This window comes from Coffea arabica, chromosome 3e (genome assembly GCF_036785885.1).
Source record: "Coffea arabica cultivar ET-39 chromosome 3e, Coffea Arabica ET-39 HiFi, whole genome shotgun sequence".
Classification (NCBI taxonomy): Eukaryota; Viridiplantae; Streptophyta; class Magnoliopsida; order Gentianales; family Rubiaceae; genus Coffea; species Coffea arabica.
In genome coordinates this window covers 47,664,206-47,683,476 of record NC_092315.1, presented here as the reverse complement: position 1 = coordinate 47,683,476, position 19,271 = coordinate 47,664,206, and the positions used below count along the sequence as shown (strand labels likewise).

The window sequence follows — 19,271 nt, the reverse complement described above, 5'->3', positions numbered from 1 at the left end:
ACTTCAAGAATTGATGCACTACAATATTCTAAGTGCATGGCTATTTATACTTACAATTTGACGATAGCAATCTATTAGGCAAGTTGAAGGATGAGATCAATTGACTTTTCATACCTAAATTCAATTTGGACTAGCGAACAAGTCAGGATCCAGCTGGTAATTTAGGGGGACAATTGTCAATTATAGACTTGTTGATAGTGTTAAAGACTTGTCTTCGTCATCGTATACCCATTATGTTTAAATTATGGGTAAAATACAGAAAATCCCTTTCTAGTTTTGCTGAAAGTTAACTAGCCGCCTTATAATTTCAAGAAATATCCACATAATCCTTTCATGGTTCAGACTATAGTGGAATAGCATTTTTTGACCTTCTGTGATGCCGGTAACCATCTTTTGTTAATTTTTTTATTTTCCTTTTATTTTTGTTCTGTATTTTATTGCTTCTTTTCCTCCGCTACCACACAACTACCATTGCTGCACCACCACCTCTCTCTTCCTCCTCCTTCCTCCCTACTACTCGCCACTACCCCTTTCTCTTTCCCTTCCCCCTCCCTCCTCCTGTCCCCCTCTTCCGAGCTCTCCTCTCCTACCTTTTTTGCTCCTCCTCCTTTCATACTAATTTGTCACAATCTCTAGGATCTGAACAAAGAGCATGTAACTGAGCAGTTCATACAATTGTTGTCACGCTATCTTTTGTAGTATTTGGTATAATCTGTCCTATTGTTTAAGTTCTAAAGGCTCCATTTTGATTGATGGATGACTTGAAGTCACAAATAAATATTGATTATTTGGCAATTCTGTAGTTAGTATAGAGCAATATATGTGACAATGGAGAAATGAGTTGTTAATGGAGAAATGATTTCATCAAAAAGAAGGGAAGAGAGGGGGAAGGATGGAAAAGGTGGGAGAGGAGAGTGGGAAAGAGGAGGAGAGGAGGGAAGAAGGAGAGAAGAGAAGGAGGTGGCATCGGTTGGCGGGTAGTGGTGGCAGGTCGCGGCCGGGGGTGGAGGGGGAGGGGGATGAAAGAGCAAGAGGGAAGATAGTAATTTTTAAAAATTTTAAAAGTGTTTCAAAAGTTTTTAAATTGATAAAAACACCCATAATAGTTAAATCAAAGGAATTTGAGTATCAAAAATAAAAAAGTGAAAAGAAAAAAATTTATTAAAAAATAATAATAATACATAGGTTACAGGTGAAATTCCATATCAGTTTAAAACATGAGAAGATTATGTGGATATTTTGATGGGTTTGGACTTTGAAATTTCACAATATGAATATTCTACTAAATAATTTGAATGGTACGGGAGAAGAATTTCAAACCCGTCCCTACTAATTAATTTTTCAGATTTTAACTTAAATAATTAAGAGAGTATTTGGAAGGGAAACTTTCAAGGATAAATATTGGCCCAAAAAAAAAAAGAAAAAAAACAAAGACTCTAGACTACTTTTAAATGTACGCGGCAAGGTTGGTCCAGGCCGCCGGCCGCCGGGAGTTTGTCTTAGATCAGCGGCCGCCGTGATTGGGTGCGTGCACGCAAGCAGTTGAAAAGTTCCACGTCGCGGCTGTCATTTGATTGACTGCCGGCGACGTCAACAGCGTCTCTTTTCTTTATTCACCATTTGTCAACCCTTTTTTCTGGAATTGGAGATTTTCGTACTGTTGTATAGTTATTATAAAATTTTCATGATCTGCTGTATATTATATTTTATTATACGTATGAATTTTGTTCATGTACATCAATTCAATATATAAATACAATCACGTTTACAATCGTATATCAACTTTTGAAACAAATATTTTAGCCTTACTAATTGTACCAAAATCCAACTGTACCCGTCCAAATCCCATAGTTTTCATAATAAAAAATGCTATTGGTAAGTTGTAACAGAAGGAAAATTTCATGTGTACGTATTGAGCACGTTTATTGGTTTTTATACATGTTTGCCTAAATACGCCCTAAATCTTTGGGTAATTAGATTTAAGGTTTCATTGTAAAACTTTGTTAATGTCTCCTGTATTATTATTATTATTTTTTTGCTGTATAAGCGGGAAGATTCGAACCCGAGATCTCTTGCTTACACTCCTTCCCCCTCCTGTATTTTCAACATTATGGTATTAATCATAATATAAGCAGGCATTCCATTTTGAAAACTCGAGCTAACTCAATATATGAGAACTCTACGTTGATCTTATCATATCTGTATACAACAGAATAGGTTGTAATTAAAAGGAACATGTTTCCTTGTAGTGATTAACGGAACCCTTGACTTTAACTTTGAATTATTTTTGAGTTTTTTTTTTAGATTTAATGGAACCCTTAAATGAATGACTAATATGCAAGCAAGCCCAGATCTATAAATGGTCCTATCCTACTTTTTTTGTTGTCTTTGTGCAACAATTCAATAATCAATATATATATATATATATATATATATATATATATATATATATATATATATATATATTCATGATCTCAAGCCACCTTAAAACAAAGAAAACCAGAGAAAAAAAGTGATACCGTTGAACTGGTGAATCCCGGATTTTCATTTTCTTCGCTGCTATAGGAAACCAAAGTGATACCATTGCACTACTACCAACTTTGTTGTAAACTGTACAAGAAAAACTACAAAGGAAAAAATGTCAATCCCCTAAGAAGTTTAAAAGAGACACAAGCCAAGCCGTAGCTCTCAGCCGTCATCTTCTCCTCTCCCATTTTCTCACCACTCTCCAAAGTCTCTAGTTTCTTTTTTCCAATCTCACCCCTATCTTCTCCTCCTTTAATCACAAGGATTTTCATGGCCAACAAATTCATTCACAAACTCTATCTTTCTAATCAATCTCTACCTTCTTTTGTTTTTTTTTTCACTTCACTTTTGTCTCTTGAAGTTTTTTTCTCTTTCTTTCTATATATGAAGTTTTTATTCTGGTTTGAACTTTTCTTTTGTTTGTTTTTATATGATGCATTTTTCCTTTTTTTTTTTTTTACATATAATGCATTTTTTGGCCTTTTTCTTTGAAGATTTTCTTTGAATTGTGATGGTTTTGTTTGAAGTTTTCTTCACTTGGTGGCTAGAAGAGATTACACTGGTGGATTTTCACAAGGTTACTTTATTTTTAAGTTTTCCCACTTGATGGCTGGATGAAATTACAGTGATGAATGTTCACAAGATTACTTTATTTATTTGATTTTTTCATGTTCTGGAGAATTTTTTTTTTATTTTTGGGAAAAGATTACTTTAAATTAATGTGTCCAAAATTGTTAAATTTATTTGTTAACTTTGGGTGATGAGGATGAAGTGAAAGAAATTAGAAATTTGAGATCATCTATCACCGCAAGAATTATCACTGTACCGGATGGTAGGGAATGATGATATTCAGATTTTTTAAATAAAAAAATGATGAACCGGCCAATTGAACCGGTTAAACTGAGAATGGTAGCTCAATTGGTTCAATTACCGATCCGAATTTAAAAACATTGATGTAAGTTCACATTATACTCGGCCAGAAACTGGCTGAAAGCAATTCCACAAACTTATTTATAACTTACTTCTTATCCACATTTGCTTCTGGAATTCATCTTAAGGTCATTGTTTATGTTGGGATATCAAGTGTGAATCAATATCTTACATCGGAAAGAGATGAGTAGAATGAGGAATATATAAGTGCGAATGATCCATAGACCCAATGCCTTAAGGTTTTGGGTTAGATGTGGTGTCAAACCCATGGTTGTGGTTCCCATTCTAGCTCATGGTTAAATTCTCCCCGAGTTTGGCTCTCTCAGAGCCCAACAGTTTATCTTGTGAAATTGCAAAATATTATATTTTTGTGGTACTGAATACTTTTCTTGGTATACCGTATACGCAACCAGTACCGTAATCGATTTCAAAATCTCAAGCACCTCTTAGATTTATATATACATTAGGTTGTGCACATATATGCAAAACTTAGTGCTTCCAGCATACCTGCAGTTCTCTTAAGTTTATCCTGATTAAATCAAAGGGGTATGTAGTTTGCACCCTATTGCTCTTAAAGTAGATTTCTTTCCTTCTAACCTCTTTAGAAAAAAAACAAATAGATAAAAAGCTACAAAATGTCCTAATTTGCGTTTGAATTTGACCATAATTTTTTGAACACTTTCTTTGCTACTATTCATGGATTCTTGCGGCCATAAATTGTCTGTAACTCCTTCCGGAATTACAGTCTGTGATGCATGTATTTTCCTAGACTATTAGAAAGTGGGGAAACTTCATGGCCAAAGAACGAGGGAAAAAAAATGTTAGATACACGAATGGTCTGGGAGAGGGTCGATTTCAAACCCGTCCCTATTAATTAATTTTCCTGATTTAAACCTAAAAAGTTAAGAGAGTATTTGGAAGGGAAGCTTTCAAGGACAAGTATTGGGCCCAGGGAAAGAAAAAAAAAACAAAGACTGTAGAATATTGAAACAAAAAAAAACAAAGGGAAGCTTTCAAGGACAAGTACTGAAAGGGCTCGGGGCACAAACGTACGTAGCCAAGTTGTCCAGGCCAATCGAACAGCGGGAGTTTTTTTTTTTTTTTAAATCAATTTTTATCATATATACGTACTTTTACTCCAATTCTAACCTCTTCTAGGAGGATAACCCAGCGGAATTATTGAAATCGACGAAAACTGAGTCACAATCGGACATACGGGTGCTGATGGAAATTTCAGGTTTAACTCTTCTTGCAACCGTTCCTGAAGGTTTTGTGCATTTTGCATATGGCGTAATTTTGTTTGTACATAGTATAACTTACTTTCAATAACGTGTAATTTTAGAATAAAATTTTGTGAATTTCACACCTGTTAAAAACGAGGTATAAGATGATATTTGGATCGTATAATTTTTTTTGATCAAATCTTAATCGTAAACTGCTCAGAAACTGCCCTCGTGAAAACCGTGCCTGCCCCGTATCCACTCTTCTTAGATCACTGGGTTATGCATGCATGCACGCATACAGTGGAAAAGTCCACCAGGCGGCCGTGATTTGATTGTCTGTTTTGGACGTCCACTCCACAGCGTCTCTTTTCTTTTTTTTTTTTTTTTTTTGATTGCCTGCCACGGTATCCAGGGCTTTGCCCTGACTAATCCGTTGGTCGACCCGGGTCGCACACCTGACTGTGGTGGGTGAGTCTCCCAACAAGGGTAGCTGCATACGCCAGGTTTCGAACCCGAGACCTGCTTAAGCGGAACCAAGCTGCTTACCACTTGGCCCAACCCCAGTTGGTAGCGTCTCTTTTCTTTATTCATCATTTGTCAAGTATTTTTTAAATTTGGATCAGGTATGGATAAGATTTTGTTGCGGTTGTATCGTTATTATAAATTTTTACACGATCCGGTTTATACTATATTTTGTTGTACAAGTGAATTTCGTTCATGTAGATCAATTCAACATACGAATATAATAATTACGTTTATAAGTGTCCCTGTCTGAATCTCGTGGTTTCTTGGTAGAAAATGCTCTTGGTAAGTTGTAATGAAAAAAGAAGAGGTTCATTTGTATTGAGCATGTTTATTGGTTTCTATACATACTAGTAAATGCAAAGCACGTGAATATAATATAATATTTTTGTAACAATTAAAATTTGTTCTGAAGTTTCGATTATCTATCTCATAATATAATTTATGTATGTTTTTCAATTTCTTTAACCAATTTTAGCTGTAAACATTATCCAAATTTGAACTTTTTTGACCTAAAAAGATATTAGAATTTTCCCAAATGTAACATTTAGTGACAAATTGCAGCATACACTTTCATATTGTCTAAGAAGAAAACTTACCACAACCACCTCTCAGATGAAGTGATATAACTTCACACTGTGCTTAGGCAAAAACTTGCTGAAAGTTGAATTATTATCCAATAGAGGCTGGAGTCAAAAAAAAAAAAAAAAAATGAAGGGAGATCAGATGAAGTTCAGGACTCATCAAATATGTTCAAAAACTAGCTGAGTTTTTCTCCCTCTTTTCTTTTTACCCCAAGACCAAGGGATCTTTCATACTACAAGTTATTACAATCAATTTCAAATTTGTATGGTGGAATCAATAGTTTTCTGGCAATCCGGGGCAGCAGCTTTTCTTTTAGGGTATAGTCATCCTCTGATATAACTCACTAATATATCAAACATGAAGGGAGACTTACATTAGAGGCTAAGAAATAGCATCAATACCAGATTAGAATGTGAACAGAAAAAGGATAAGATTTCATCTTTTTTAAAGCATGAAGAAAATGAATATTTCCATGTAGAAGATTTCCAAGCTGCAACTTTCCATGTCCAGCTAGCCAAATGGACCCTCAGAAGGTAAACTATTCTTCAATTCTAGAAATTGCTCAAGCAAACATATTGCATTGGCTTATAAAAAGACTAGGCTTCTAAAATATCTTGAGGCCGCCAATACAGGATCAGCAGCTTTGGCATAATACAAGAAGATCAACCTGCAGCAGAGACATGAGGTTGACTACAGAAATGAGGCCATAGATAGTTTTTGGACGTCCACTCCCCACCCCCTCTCCTCTCCTCCTTAAATGCCTTTGCAAGCTCATTTATCAGTTCTGCGATGCCTTTTCCTAATTGAAAGTAAAATCTATGATGGATTTTCTAGTAAAATTATCAGATTTTAACAACTGAAAAACTAAGATTTGGTTAAATTATTAAATACTTCCTGAATAGTGTTACAATATAAGTACTTATGATTACTAATTATTTAATTGTAGAATTACAGTCGGTTGATTATTTAAGAATAAAGTACATGAATGGTATTCCTTTTTCTTTAGATTTAAGTTTTCTACAATTTTCATTTCGTATAAAACCTAATTCTTTGTGGGGTAGATGATTATTAATTATTTTATTATGTTATATGAGTTGAATTAGTTAGCTTTTTGATGAAGTTCTTTACTATGAAGTGAGCTGCACTATTTTTTAATTTTTTTGCACCATTTTTTTAATTGTTTATGTATATGAACTCTTTGTAATTATTTAATTCACGAGGTATTTTTAATCCATCATATTTAATTATTTCTATGTGAATGTTCATTGTCATCAATTGAAATTTCATTGGCAAAGGAGGTTGGGTAATCTCTATTTCATTTATCTTCTATTTTTTTTTATAATTTTATTTGAAGGCAATGCAACATAAAGCACAAACAACAGCTGCTCCTTTATTCTACTAATTTGGTATATTCAATATGGATACATTTAACTTAGTCCATGGATGTTTCTTCCTTTTGTTTTAGATGAAAAAACTCTAATTGTGAATCAAAATTAGTTAGTTGATTATAGGTGAAATATAAGAAAATTTTTTGTTGTTTGCTTGGATTCGGGTGACATGAAGTGTCATTTCAATTAAAACTAAATTGCTTGCATGTTTGTTAGTTACATAAACATTTAAGTGCTCTATTTTATGTCTTGTTATAGTTCTTCAGCTTTTCAATTTTTATATGAATTTGAATAGGACAAAGTGAAGTATAATATTGATTGAATTTGGACTATTTGCATTTTATCTAAGTGTTTTTATTGTTAATAAAGAACATAAATGATTCATAATACTCAATCATTTTAGATTGGTTATTTAGTTGTGAGTTAAAATTCATTTGATTGAAATAGTTGGCTTTCTATTTCACTTTTGTTCCTTTTTGATTTCTTCATATTGGTAAAAAGTACGTAATTGTGAAATTGGCCAGCAATATTTGTATGAAGATATACAAATGAATAAGGGTTCTTTTCTCCTTGTATGTTTCTCTTGTTTTCCAGAGAGTATCTATTTTTTGACATTGGTTTTTTACAATCTCAAATTATGGCTAATGAGAAATTTTTCATACTTCAATTAAAGAAATTTTGATACTTACAATAATTGGAGATGGAGTCCAAAGTAAGTAAATAGTTTTAAATGGGCAATTTTTAATCATAATTACCGACTTTATTGAGATGTAATCAATTGGAGTATTTTAGTTCTTTTAATTAGTGCCACATTGAAATGTAATAATTATAATTAAAAGACATGACGGTAATTTAGAGATAACAAATACTAAGATAAAAAATTACTTACACTGTTAAGACTCATCATACATTTTATATGGTGATAATAATGATAGTGATAGTAATAATAATGATAATGATAATGATTTGTATATGTTTGATTAAAAGATCATTTCTATTTGAAGAAAAATTGATAGAGGGAGGAATTGAAGAGTACAACAAGAGGGCCTTCCAAGTTCACCCATGAAGATTCAAATCTAAATTATTTGTCTAATACGCCCAAAACCTTCCTGTAGTTAGATTTAAGGTTTCATTGTAAAAAGGTTGTTAATGTCTCTTGTATTTTCAACATTATGCTATATAACCCATATAAGCATGCATTCCATTTTGAAAGCTCCTGCTAACTCAAAGTGTGGGAACTCTATGTTGATCTTCATCAGATCTGTAAACTAGGGCAACAGAATAGATTGTAATCAAAAGTAACATGTTTCCTTGTAGTGATTAATGGAACCCTTGACTATAACTTTGTACTTGTGGGTCATGCCCTGGTCTGCGCATGATTTATAGAAGCTATGTTTGAGTTGAGAAAAAAAAAAAAATTGATGCAACCCTTAAAGTGAATGACTAATATGAAAGAAAGGGCTCAAATTAAGGACCATGTTATATACACTGTAAGCTAGGTTTCCTTCATCAATAAGAACTACTCTTTTTTTTTTTTTTTAACAGGGTTTTTTTCCATAGCAGGGAATAGAACAACACCATATCAGTAGCCAAAATGTCTAGGATGATGCCTGTCTGCTTTGGACGATAACATCTAAATTTCATGGCAGGGGACTTAATTTTTCTGAACATATGAACTGAGAATGCTTACAAAAAGATAAGCTCTAATGTTCCAGGACTTAAAGATGTTGTATTGCACCATGGAAGTTTGGAACTGATACAAATTTCCCAAATGTAACTTCATATTGTATAAGAAGAAAAATTACCACAACCACCTCTCGGATGAGGTGGTATAACTTCACACTATGCTTAGGCAAAAAATTGCTGAAAGTTGAATTATTATCCAATGGGGGTTGGAGTTGAAAAAAAAAATGGAGGAAGGGAGATCAGATGAAGTTCAGGACACGAGAAATTGCATAAACTTTGAGTGTTTTTTTTTTTAAGTCCAACTCATCAAATATGTTCAAAAACTTGCTGATTTTTGTCTCCCTCTTTTCTTTTTGCCCCAGGATCAACGGATCCTTCATACTTATAAGTTATTACAATCAATTTCAAATTTGTATGGTGGAATGAATAGTTTTCTGGCAATCCGGGGCTGTGGCTTTTCTTTTAGGGTATAGTCATCCTTTGATATAACTCACTAATATATTAAACATGAAGTGAGACTTACATTAGCTATTTAGATATAGGCCAAGAAATAGCATCAATACCAGATGAGAATGTCATAAAAATAACAGAAAAGGATAAGATTTCATGAAAATTTCCATGTAGAAGATTTCCAAGCTGCAACTTTCAATGTCCATCTAGCCAAATGGATCCTAAGAAGGTAAAGAAATTGCTCAAGCAAACATGAAAGAACCTGCAACTTATTGCATTGGCTTATAAAAACACTAAGCTTCGATAATATCTAGAGGCCGCCAATACAGGATCAGCAGCTTTGGCATAATACAAGAAGATAAACCTGCAGCAGAGACATGAGGTTGACAACAGAATGAGGCCATCGATAGTATTTGGTGTACAGAACAGAAAATTTGTTGTAGCAAGTTTTATTGCAATATTTGTCAAGTTTGTTGCAGATGACCTCATGGATTTGCAGAAAATCAGATTGACTAAAAGTAGGATTTTATATATGAAAATAAAATGGACGAATGAATACATCTAGCTGAGAGTTTATTCACCTTATTGCTTGAATTCTGCAATCAGATTATGTTGCTCCCCCTAGTGCCAAAAGCCAGTGTTGAAGAGGACCTTGTGACAGCATTAAAAATGGAATCTAAGCAGTCATTGCAGATATGTATGAAAGTTTTACAAGAAGACATAAGCGATTAAGAGTTCATACATACAAATTTAAACTGAGTGAAGAACCAGGACCTGAGACAAAAATCAAAGAGTTGTCCAAATTTGGAACTTTGGGAAAATCAAGAAGACATCGTAGAACAGAAGTTACCTACAATATCAAACTCAGGAATATGAGCAATCTGGGGCCATTTTCTTGAATGCACCTCTGTTGCATTGCTTCTGTTCAAGGTAATTGCTTAAAGTCCAACCACTCTGCTTCTGTAATGCCCAGCCCTTTAAATTCCACAGCATACAGAACGTACTGAAGAGCTCTACAGACCTTCACAAACTGTGTACACAGAAGATCTTCCAGACAGTTGGAATCCTCAGAGCACTGACTCAATTTTGGAGATTTAGAAGGAAGAGTTATTTTTGGGCAATCTGTGAACCAAAATGAAGTTGGACAATTGTCATGTCCTGCAAACAAGTCAAGCTTTGGCAATGACAAATTTCTAACCGTTGTAGATGTGTTTGGATTCCCAGATTTGGTAAAACATCCAACTTAGGAAGCCCGTAGAGATACAATTTCTCTAGATTTGGGAAAACTTGATGGATGAACCAGCTGGTGGAATCATTGCACCTGACCACTCAAACAGCCTATGCATATTCAACAGCCGAAGTTTCTTCAGGGATGGGACAGCAAAACTGCTTTCCTGTTACTGTTAAGAATGTTTGAGCTACCCATAATGCATGTCACTTTGTGTAGGCCAAAAATATGAAGAATCTGAAGGCAAGGCAAGTTCCGAAGTGAAGGAAGTTGCTCACACTCATTCAACCGGTCCAATTTGATCTCAACTAAGTTGACAAATTGTAAGGAGAAGTTTTCTATCTCTATCCATGAGGGAAAACTCGAATTTTGACAACTCACAATTGTTAATCTTTTCAGATTGCAGTGAGTTTTGACACCCTCCAGAACATAATTGGCATTGCGATCTTTTTCGGTGCCACTCCAGAAAAGTTCTAAATGTTTAATGCCTGACTTTCCAGACAGATTTGCTTTTATTGCAGATTCATAGCTGGTAATGTTAAAGGCAAAAATTTGTAATTTACCTTTACTGTTGTGCAAGTAATCCAACTCCTCTATTTGACATCCCTAGTCTTGACTCACCTTAATGAAAGGCAAGGTTTCAAGAATAGTCAACTGTCCTACCTCAGGAAGCAAACATCTCCACTCGTAACCATATTGACATATTTCAGAGTGAACATGCCTCAAGTTAATCAGATTCCCAAACCCACCCACCCCCCCCCCCCCTCCCCAACAAAAGGTAGCTGTTGTAATTCATGAACTCGTAGAGTTTTTAAATTTTAGAGCTTTGTGAAGGGATTTGGGAGTCTTTGGATTGGAGCTGTAGAGATGTCGAAATATTTCAAATGTTTTTAACTCAACTATTGCATTTGGCATTTGAACTCCAGTTTTCCATGATCAAAACATAAATAATGTAAAATTCTTCAAGATGCGTTCACTGAGAACACCATTTACCAAATGACAGGTACGCAGGTTATAGGGAATTCCCTTTAAACTCTCTGACATTTTCTTTCCAATGACTTTCAAAGATAAAGGGACAGCTTCAATATCTTTTTTAACTTCCATCCCACTCTCCACATTAGAGCAATAATTTGCTGATACATGCAATGCAAAATCATGCATAAGGTTGTTATAACCTCCATTTGCAAATTACTTCCTCTAGAAGGAATGTGCAGCCCTTGTGCGATCAAAATTTGAATTAGGTTATTCCTGTTCATGATGGAGTCTTTTGGAAAATAGAACAAAGTGCAAAATATTGCTTCAATGAAAAAAAAGGCTAATGATCATAACTTAACTCGATTGCAGAAAAAACTCCATCTGTTGTGCTGGAAGAACTCCAAAGTTCGCTTCTTTCGGTCTTCAACCAGTCCGACTCAGGATTCTTGAAGCACAATAAGTTCCCTATTTCCTTGAGGGCTAAAGGCACACCATGACACTTTTTAATGATCCTTCTGCTTATATCTTTATTGCCGTCTGGTTCGCTCCACACCTTGGTAAATGCAATTTTCTTAAATACTTCCCAGCTACAGTATCCGTTTCCGACAGTATCTCAAGCCGATGAGATTCAGCAGTTTGCATTGTTGAAGCAACTACCTCACTGCGTGTGGTAGCTAAAATCCTGCTTCCTTCAGAACCCCCTGTTTCTAGTAGACACTTTCTCATGCATTCCCATTTCTCTCGATTCTCATTCCAAATATCATCAAGCACAAGCAAGGAATTTTTTTCCTTATAAATGTTCTTGAAGCCTCTTACAATTGCTTCTCTGTTTGTCATCTCAAGGTTGGTTCCCTTCAAGGACTGCAGCATCTCATTCAACAGCCTTTCCACTTCAAAATCATCAGATACGCTAAGCCACATTCTTTCATCAAAGCTCCTCATCACCTTATCGTTTTTGTACACCAGTTGAGCCGGGGTTGTCTTTCCTTGACCTGGCATCCCCACAATGGAGATCATGGGAAGGTCCTTATCATAGTCCCGTTCAACTAACTTGCTTATCACCTTTCAAATGTCATCATTTCTTTCGAAAATTTCTGAGTCATCTATGAAGGGATCGATCAATCTTACTTGTCTTATATTGTGAGACCTGTTAATTAGCTCCACTCCCTGAAGCCCGATCTCAATTGATTCTTTGCAAGTCTTCTCCAAAGAAAATGTTCTTTATCTTCTTGGCCATCAATCAGCGAAACATAAAAGAACTGCTCGCCTTAGCACCATTTGCAATCTGAATCTTATGACAAAGAACTTTATGTCCAAAAACATCCAACACGGTGTCAGCATCGTGTTACTGTCTGTAGATTTTTGGGCCAACGCTGCACAACTTTGCTAGTCATCTGCTTGTTCCATGGTTCAAAGCCGTGGTCGCGGTTGTGGCCCAGATCATTTCATATCAGTCTCGACATATCGATCGCGATGGTCTCAACGCAAATTTCTGAAACATTTAATAGTTTAAAAATTGTAAAAAAATATGACAAATAAAAATAACAAAAAATTAGTAAAAATAATAAAAATTCGAATTGGCTCAAAAATGATACGGGATGACTCAGCTGTTTCTATCCATCTCGAAGAATTTTGGGCCGAGTTTTTGGCAATTCATTATCTCGTAATTATCTCGTTCCGGTAGCGGAATGGAAAGTCCCATTCCGGTGACAACTCAGCTGAATCTTTTAACCATGGGCCTTGTTCTGAGCATAAGCCAGCACAGCCTGAATCATCTCTAGTTTCTTAGAAAGGTTTTGGAGATCTTCATAAACACCCCAAGGAAGAGCCATCTGCTCAGCAGCAAGTTGAATTAGCTTCATCGAGATAGTTGAAACAAGACCAAGTAAAGATTCAGCCATCTTCTTTTGCTGCCAGGAAAAATTGCTCAAGTGAGATATGTGAGGATGATCAGTCATGAGCAGTAAGATATGTCTGACACCTAGTAGTGTCGAGAAGGATGGTGACACTTCACCTGTATTGGCGTTGGTCAGTTGAATAATAATCAATGTTTTTCCTCTCCTTTAGACCTGGCAAAAGTTGGACCCCTAGCTCGTGCATTTGTAAAAATTAATGGCCAGAATCATTGTGCCAGTAGTTGCATTATTCATCAATCCTGTAGCACTTGACAAATACCTTCCTTTGAGGTATTAATGGCAGAAGATGCATGCAAATAACAGAAAAGTGTCATCTTGTCTATGAATTGTCATCTTAAGGAAAATTCTCATTAAACAGTTAATAATCTCTCAAGGTTAGTCTATTTGTTGAGCATGATCAAAATGGCAGATGCATGCTCAACAATTGTCCTTTCATGACAATCCATGTGTAATAGCCTACATATAAAAATGGCAGGCTAGCACTGGCAAGTATATATGGAGCCAAACTCAAGCTTAATTATCTCAGAAAAGCATCTGTGAACTAAACAAATAGTGACAAGATTAGTGTTCAAATAATTGCCAAGAGAGGAGAAACAATCTATGAATAATAACGAAGAAAGTGCTCAGAAAATTATTGTCAAATTCAAATGCAAATTAGGACATCACATATTCCCTTTTTTTTTTCAATAGAGAGATTTAATGGTGAGAAACCTACCTCTAGAGCAAAAGGGATTTAACCAGGACCGACCAAGGAGAATTGCAGATATGCAGGAGAAAGCACTACTTTTTGCATATATGTGCATAACCTAATCTATACATAAATCCAAGAGGTGTTTAAGGTTTTGAAATCAATTACAGTACTGGTTACATATGTCAAGTAAAGTATTCAGTACCACAAAAATAGAATATTTTGCCATTTCACAAGTTGAACAATGACCTGAAGATGAATTCCAGAAGCAAATGTGTACAAGAAGCAAGTTATCGGAGAAGCCAATAAACACCAACATGCAACAAATGCTGAATAAAAATGTCAACATATACACAAAATAAGGCCAAGATAGAATCTCATAGCATTCAAGGAAAATCTCATGTGTCACAAGACTAACATTATCAAACGTCTACATAGACGTATTACATATTTCGAAGTTTATTAAACCACAAAGTGTATCTAGTATACAGCACTAACATAATCAAACATCTACACAGATGTATTACATATTTCCAAGTTTACTAAACTACACAACTGTATCAAGTATACAAAAGAAAACACATACTGACCTAAGCTAACTGTAGTTGTACCCATATGTAGTTATTTCTTATAGATGACCTTTTCATATATGTTTTTATGCACCAATCCTTTAAGCATTTCTCCATTTAATCGAGGATAAGAAAGGAGGGATGCTCTGCTCATATCTGAAAAAATTGCTTGGATCAACCTCCTGCTTCACATGGGCCAACCTGTAGAAATTTTTCTTAAAATACTTCATACCCCAGACACTAGCTTGTGCAAAACTGGTGTTGCCTTCCATGTTGGTTCCCAAGTCCAAATCTCTATAATTCAGGTATGCAGCTCTGGGACATTTGGAAACAAATGGAGCCATGTATTTGTAAAGCCTCCTGATCCAATCTATGTATCTTTGTGAGTTTGCATTCTCCTCTTCAGTCCAAGAAGCGATATGCTGAATCTGGTATATGTTTCCAGCTCTGTGTGGATATGGAGTTTCAGAGTCTGAAATCTCAAACATCCTTCCACCAGATGGTGAAAGGATAAGCATACCTGCCTCAGCCCCTTCTTCGAAGAGTCTTTTCCACAATCCTTCCAATGCAACTTCAGAGATGGGCTCGACTACGTAGTCTGATTTGTTTTTGTAATAATTTTTGGGATATGGAGTGCTGCGTACCAAATCATCTACAGTTGATCCACTTGGGAGATCAGCAAAATAAAGAGCAGACTCAATCCAGCTCAACTCTATGCAGTCTTCTTTGCGCAATCCCAGCATAGGGAAGCTTTCTTGCATCAGTGGTAGAAGCTTGGCAACTGTTCCGAGGTACAAAGATTGAAATGCAGCTTGAACTGTTAATTTTCCACCACTCCTCGCCTGTGTAATAAAAACTCTGATGAGTAAGTCTCGATCAAGCCTATATCCAATTTGTTGCCACAGGTGGACAAGCTTGGTTGCGTTCTGTTCTAAAGATCTGTTGACTGAAAAAACAGTAACTATCGATGGAACGGATACCAATTGGATCCTGTACGCAAGAATTACTCCAAAACTGGCTCCTCCTCCACCTCTAATAGCCCAGAAAAGATCCTCTCCCATTGATTTTCTATCAAGAATTGCTCCATCCGCATTCACAATTTTAGCATCAATGACATTGTCAGCAGCTAGGCCATATTTTCGCGTCAACGTGCCTTCTCCTCCCCCACTAATGTGTCCACCTGCTCCTACGGTAGGACATGTACCTGCCGGAAAGCCAAGATTGGGGCTCTTCTCAGCAATTGCATGATAGAGTTCGCCAAGGCCTACTCCAGCTCCAATCCAGGCGGTTTTACTCTCAGTATCGATGGATATTCTATTCAGATTCCTCATATCAACAATAACAAATGGCTGGAGATAATAGGAAAGATAAGAAAGACCCTCGTAATCATGGCCTCCTGATCTAACTCTGATCTGTAAGTCATTGGATTTTGCACAATTAACAACTAACTGAACGTGAAAATTGCTCAGTGGCGTAACTATGACCAATGGCTTTCTTTCCATGGGAGATAAAAATCTTATGTTCTGTATGGAAGATTGCAGAACAGAATTATACGAAGTGTTTGTTGGCGTATAAATGACTTGGGAGATTGAGTCATTGTTCTGAGAATGAAGACACCGAAGAAATCTCTCATGAATTTGAGCTTTAGTGCTCCATGGCATTGAGAAAATAAGAACTAATGAACAAAGAAATATGCATGGAACTTTGGTGCTTGGAGTAGTCTCCATTATTGGGAAGGTTCTTATGATTAACTTCAAGAATGCACTACAGTATCCTTGATGATAGTTTATACTCCTGCTACAGCGTTTACAGTTTTCTAAAGGCTTCTTTTTTGTAAGGATTGCTGACAGAAAAAAAAAGTCAAGCAATCTAGTAGGCGAGTTGTAGGATGAGATAAATTGACTTTTCATACCTAAATTCAATTTGAACCAGTGACAAAGCTAGGATCCTGTAGGTACCCCAGGCGGGGGAGGGGGGATTGACTGTCAATTATAGATTTTTTTTTTTAAATAGAGGTAAAAACTTATCTTCAACGTGGATCATTGTATACCTCTTATGTTTGAATTCTTGCATTGGATTTATGATGACGATCACATTTGTGTCTAAGTTAAAAAAAAGATGAATTTTGTGTTCTAATGAATCTATGAATTTTTTAGTCAAATTTGTGGGAAAAAAAAAAACCAAATAAGTTTCTCAATGTGTATCAAATTTCAGCAAATACTTGTCTCAAGAGAGAAGATTGAAAGTACCAAACTCAAGAAACCAAGACGTCTTGAACATGTTCTCAGATTCAACTGTAAGTGCAGCCAATGCAACTGTGTGAATTAAGGCCCAAGATATTTTCAGGGAAACCTATTACTGTTGATACATCCATGTGGAAGTGTTGAAGAAGAATATGCAAGAATAGGATGTTTAATGGCGGGCCAGCCAAAGGATTGCGATTCGTCAATGGTGGCTGGTAATTGGTCCCCTCAAACCAGGTCATAGTTGGAATCATGGTTAGCCAGCGTGGGTTGCAGTCACGGTTGTTCCATATTTGCCGAGGCATAACGATTGAATATCAAGTAATACGTACATTATAACACATAAATTTTCAAAAAAAATCTGAAAAAATTACTAAAAATAAAAAATACCATAAAAGATACAATCTAAAAAAATATTCGAGTCGACTTCAAGTTGATTCGAATATTTGACCATGCATCACGGATTTGCATCAACCAATATTGACCGAGTTAGAGCGAATCGTTGCGAATATGAAATTATTGACGATTTGGGGATTGGTATCGTACCAGTTTCCTCTGTTCTGATTATGACTCGGCTGAAATGGCTAACCATGGTTGCAATAGCTATTTCCAGCTTTAAAGACTTGGAAAGGTTTCTTCCCCTTATGTTTGGGGGACCTTCCAGTTTCCTCTGCAAATTAACCTCATTTTTCCTTCCATTTATCTCACATGCTAGAAGAAGAAGAAACGACAGCCCCGCCCCCACCCCACCCCGAGTTTGTGGCACAGCTCAGCTCATCGACACACTCTCGACATCGCTTTCTCATTCAGAGTTGAAAGATGAACCAAACTACTCAATAATTGAATTGAACTCGACTTTATAAGAGCTCGTTCTAATTTAGATCGTCAACTAGTCAAACTAAGTTTGAACAGCGTTTTATGTTCAATAACTTTTAAGTCAGATAAAACGTTCGTTCAAATCGGTTTGACAAATAAACAAGGCAAACTTGTACCAAATTTCAAATTCATTAAAATAATTAAACAAGTTTGAACACTAGGATGTTCGACTTAATTAGATTCATTTCTACCCTAATCCCCATCCATATCCACCATCCACCACATCCACAAATCCAAAATCCCTTTTAACCTGCAGAAGAAAGGAAAAAAATGGTCCCCTCTCTCCTAACTCAGCCGCCTCGCTCGCGATAATCCTCCTCCTCAGATTCTTCCAATCCACATTTACTTAACCATAACCGCCGGCACCCAAATGTGCAAACTTCCACTTCAGCATCCAACGGCTGCAACGAAATCCCAGTATTGTAGTCCAACATACACCAGTGCCGCCACCCTCCATCATAAATGGTCTACCAATTCATTATCTAACTCCACTCTACAACAGAAGGCAACAGAAAAAAGAAATGGATCAATATCCAAAGAGGATTGATAACGAAATTCAAATTGAATATCAACATCCAATAGCTGCAAATTATTACTATTATTATTCCTGCAGTTTATTTGAAGATAGACCAGAGTGATGGGTAGTCATGACAAAGTATAAACAAAGTACTAGTAAAAACAATCCATACCTGTCCGAATCCTGTAGTTTCCATAATAGAAAATGCTTTCGATAAGTTGTAACAAAAGGAAAGTTTCATATGAATTGGGCACGTTTTCTGGTTTTTATACATGTTTGCCTAAATTCATCGCAAATCACATTTGATTATGGAATTTCTTGGATCTATTCGTCAAATTTCACTATAATATCTGGACTTGAAGCAGTTAATCAACAGATTTGACAATTGGAAGCATATACAGATGTCCATGGAGTTGCAATTATTTTACCTCATTTTTCAAATTTGAAGCTTTACAATGTAATTTTTATTATTGTTCAGATCTGGAGTATCCTTTATTCAGATCTGTTCTTTGATATCTATGTATGTTTAATGATATAACTTCTGTCATTACTACGGATTTTAATGAAATTCGGATATTATATATATATATATATATATAAGCAGGCATTCAATTTTGAAAGCTCCGGCCAACTCAAAAAATGAGAACACTATGTTGATCTTATCAAATCTGTAAATTAGGGCTGCAGAATAGATTTATAAAAGCTATGTTTGAGTTTTTTTTAAAAAAAAATTAATGGAACCCTTAAATGAATGACTAATATGAAAGCAAGCCTAGATCTATAAATGGTCCTATCCTACTTGTTTTGTTGTTTATGTGCAAAAATTCAATAATCAATAGATTCATAGTCTCAAGTAGGGGTGGCAATGGGGCGGGGTTGGGGCAGGGGATCCTTCCTCCACCCCCCGCCCCATCGTCAAATAACTCCCCCCGTCCCCCGCCTCTTGCCC

The 19,271-nt window shown here is 35.8% G+C and overlaps 1 protein-coding gene and 2 long non-coding RNA genes across 3 annotated transcripts; all 3 read right to left on the bottom strand.

Annotated features, from left to right (window-relative positions):
• Nucleotides 1–9,449: 9,449 nt before the first annotated feature.
• LOC113737125 (uncharacterized) lies at nt 9,450–11,249 on the bottom strand. The gene is made up of 3 exons (XR_011842329.1): nt 10,161–11,249; nt 9,892–9,961; nt 9,450–9,674 (listed from the first exon to the last, which is right to left on the bottom strand). It is a non-coding gene; the product is annotated as an uncharacterized lncRNA (long non-coding RNA).
• A 348-nt stretch (nt 11,250–11,597) lies between these two features.
• Nucleotides 11,598–13,680, bottom strand: LOC140038753 (uncharacterized). Its single transcript, XR_011842328.1, has 2 exons — nt 13,528–13,680; nt 11,598–13,423 (listed from the first exon to the last, which is right to left on the bottom strand). It is a non-coding gene; the product is annotated as an uncharacterized lncRNA (long non-coding RNA).
• A 796-nt stretch (nt 13,681–14,476) lies between these two features.
• On the bottom strand, nt 14,477–16,651 carry LOC113737058 (tetrahydroberberine oxidase-like). Its single transcript, XM_027264309.2, has one exon. It carries the CDS (start codon nt 16,594–16,596, stop codon nt 14,788–14,790), a length of 1,809 nt encoding a protein of 602 aa, XP_027120110.1. The 5' UTR covers nt 16,597–16,651; the 3' UTR covers nt 14,477–14,787.
• Nucleotides 16,652–19,271: the final 2,620 nt, after the last annotated feature.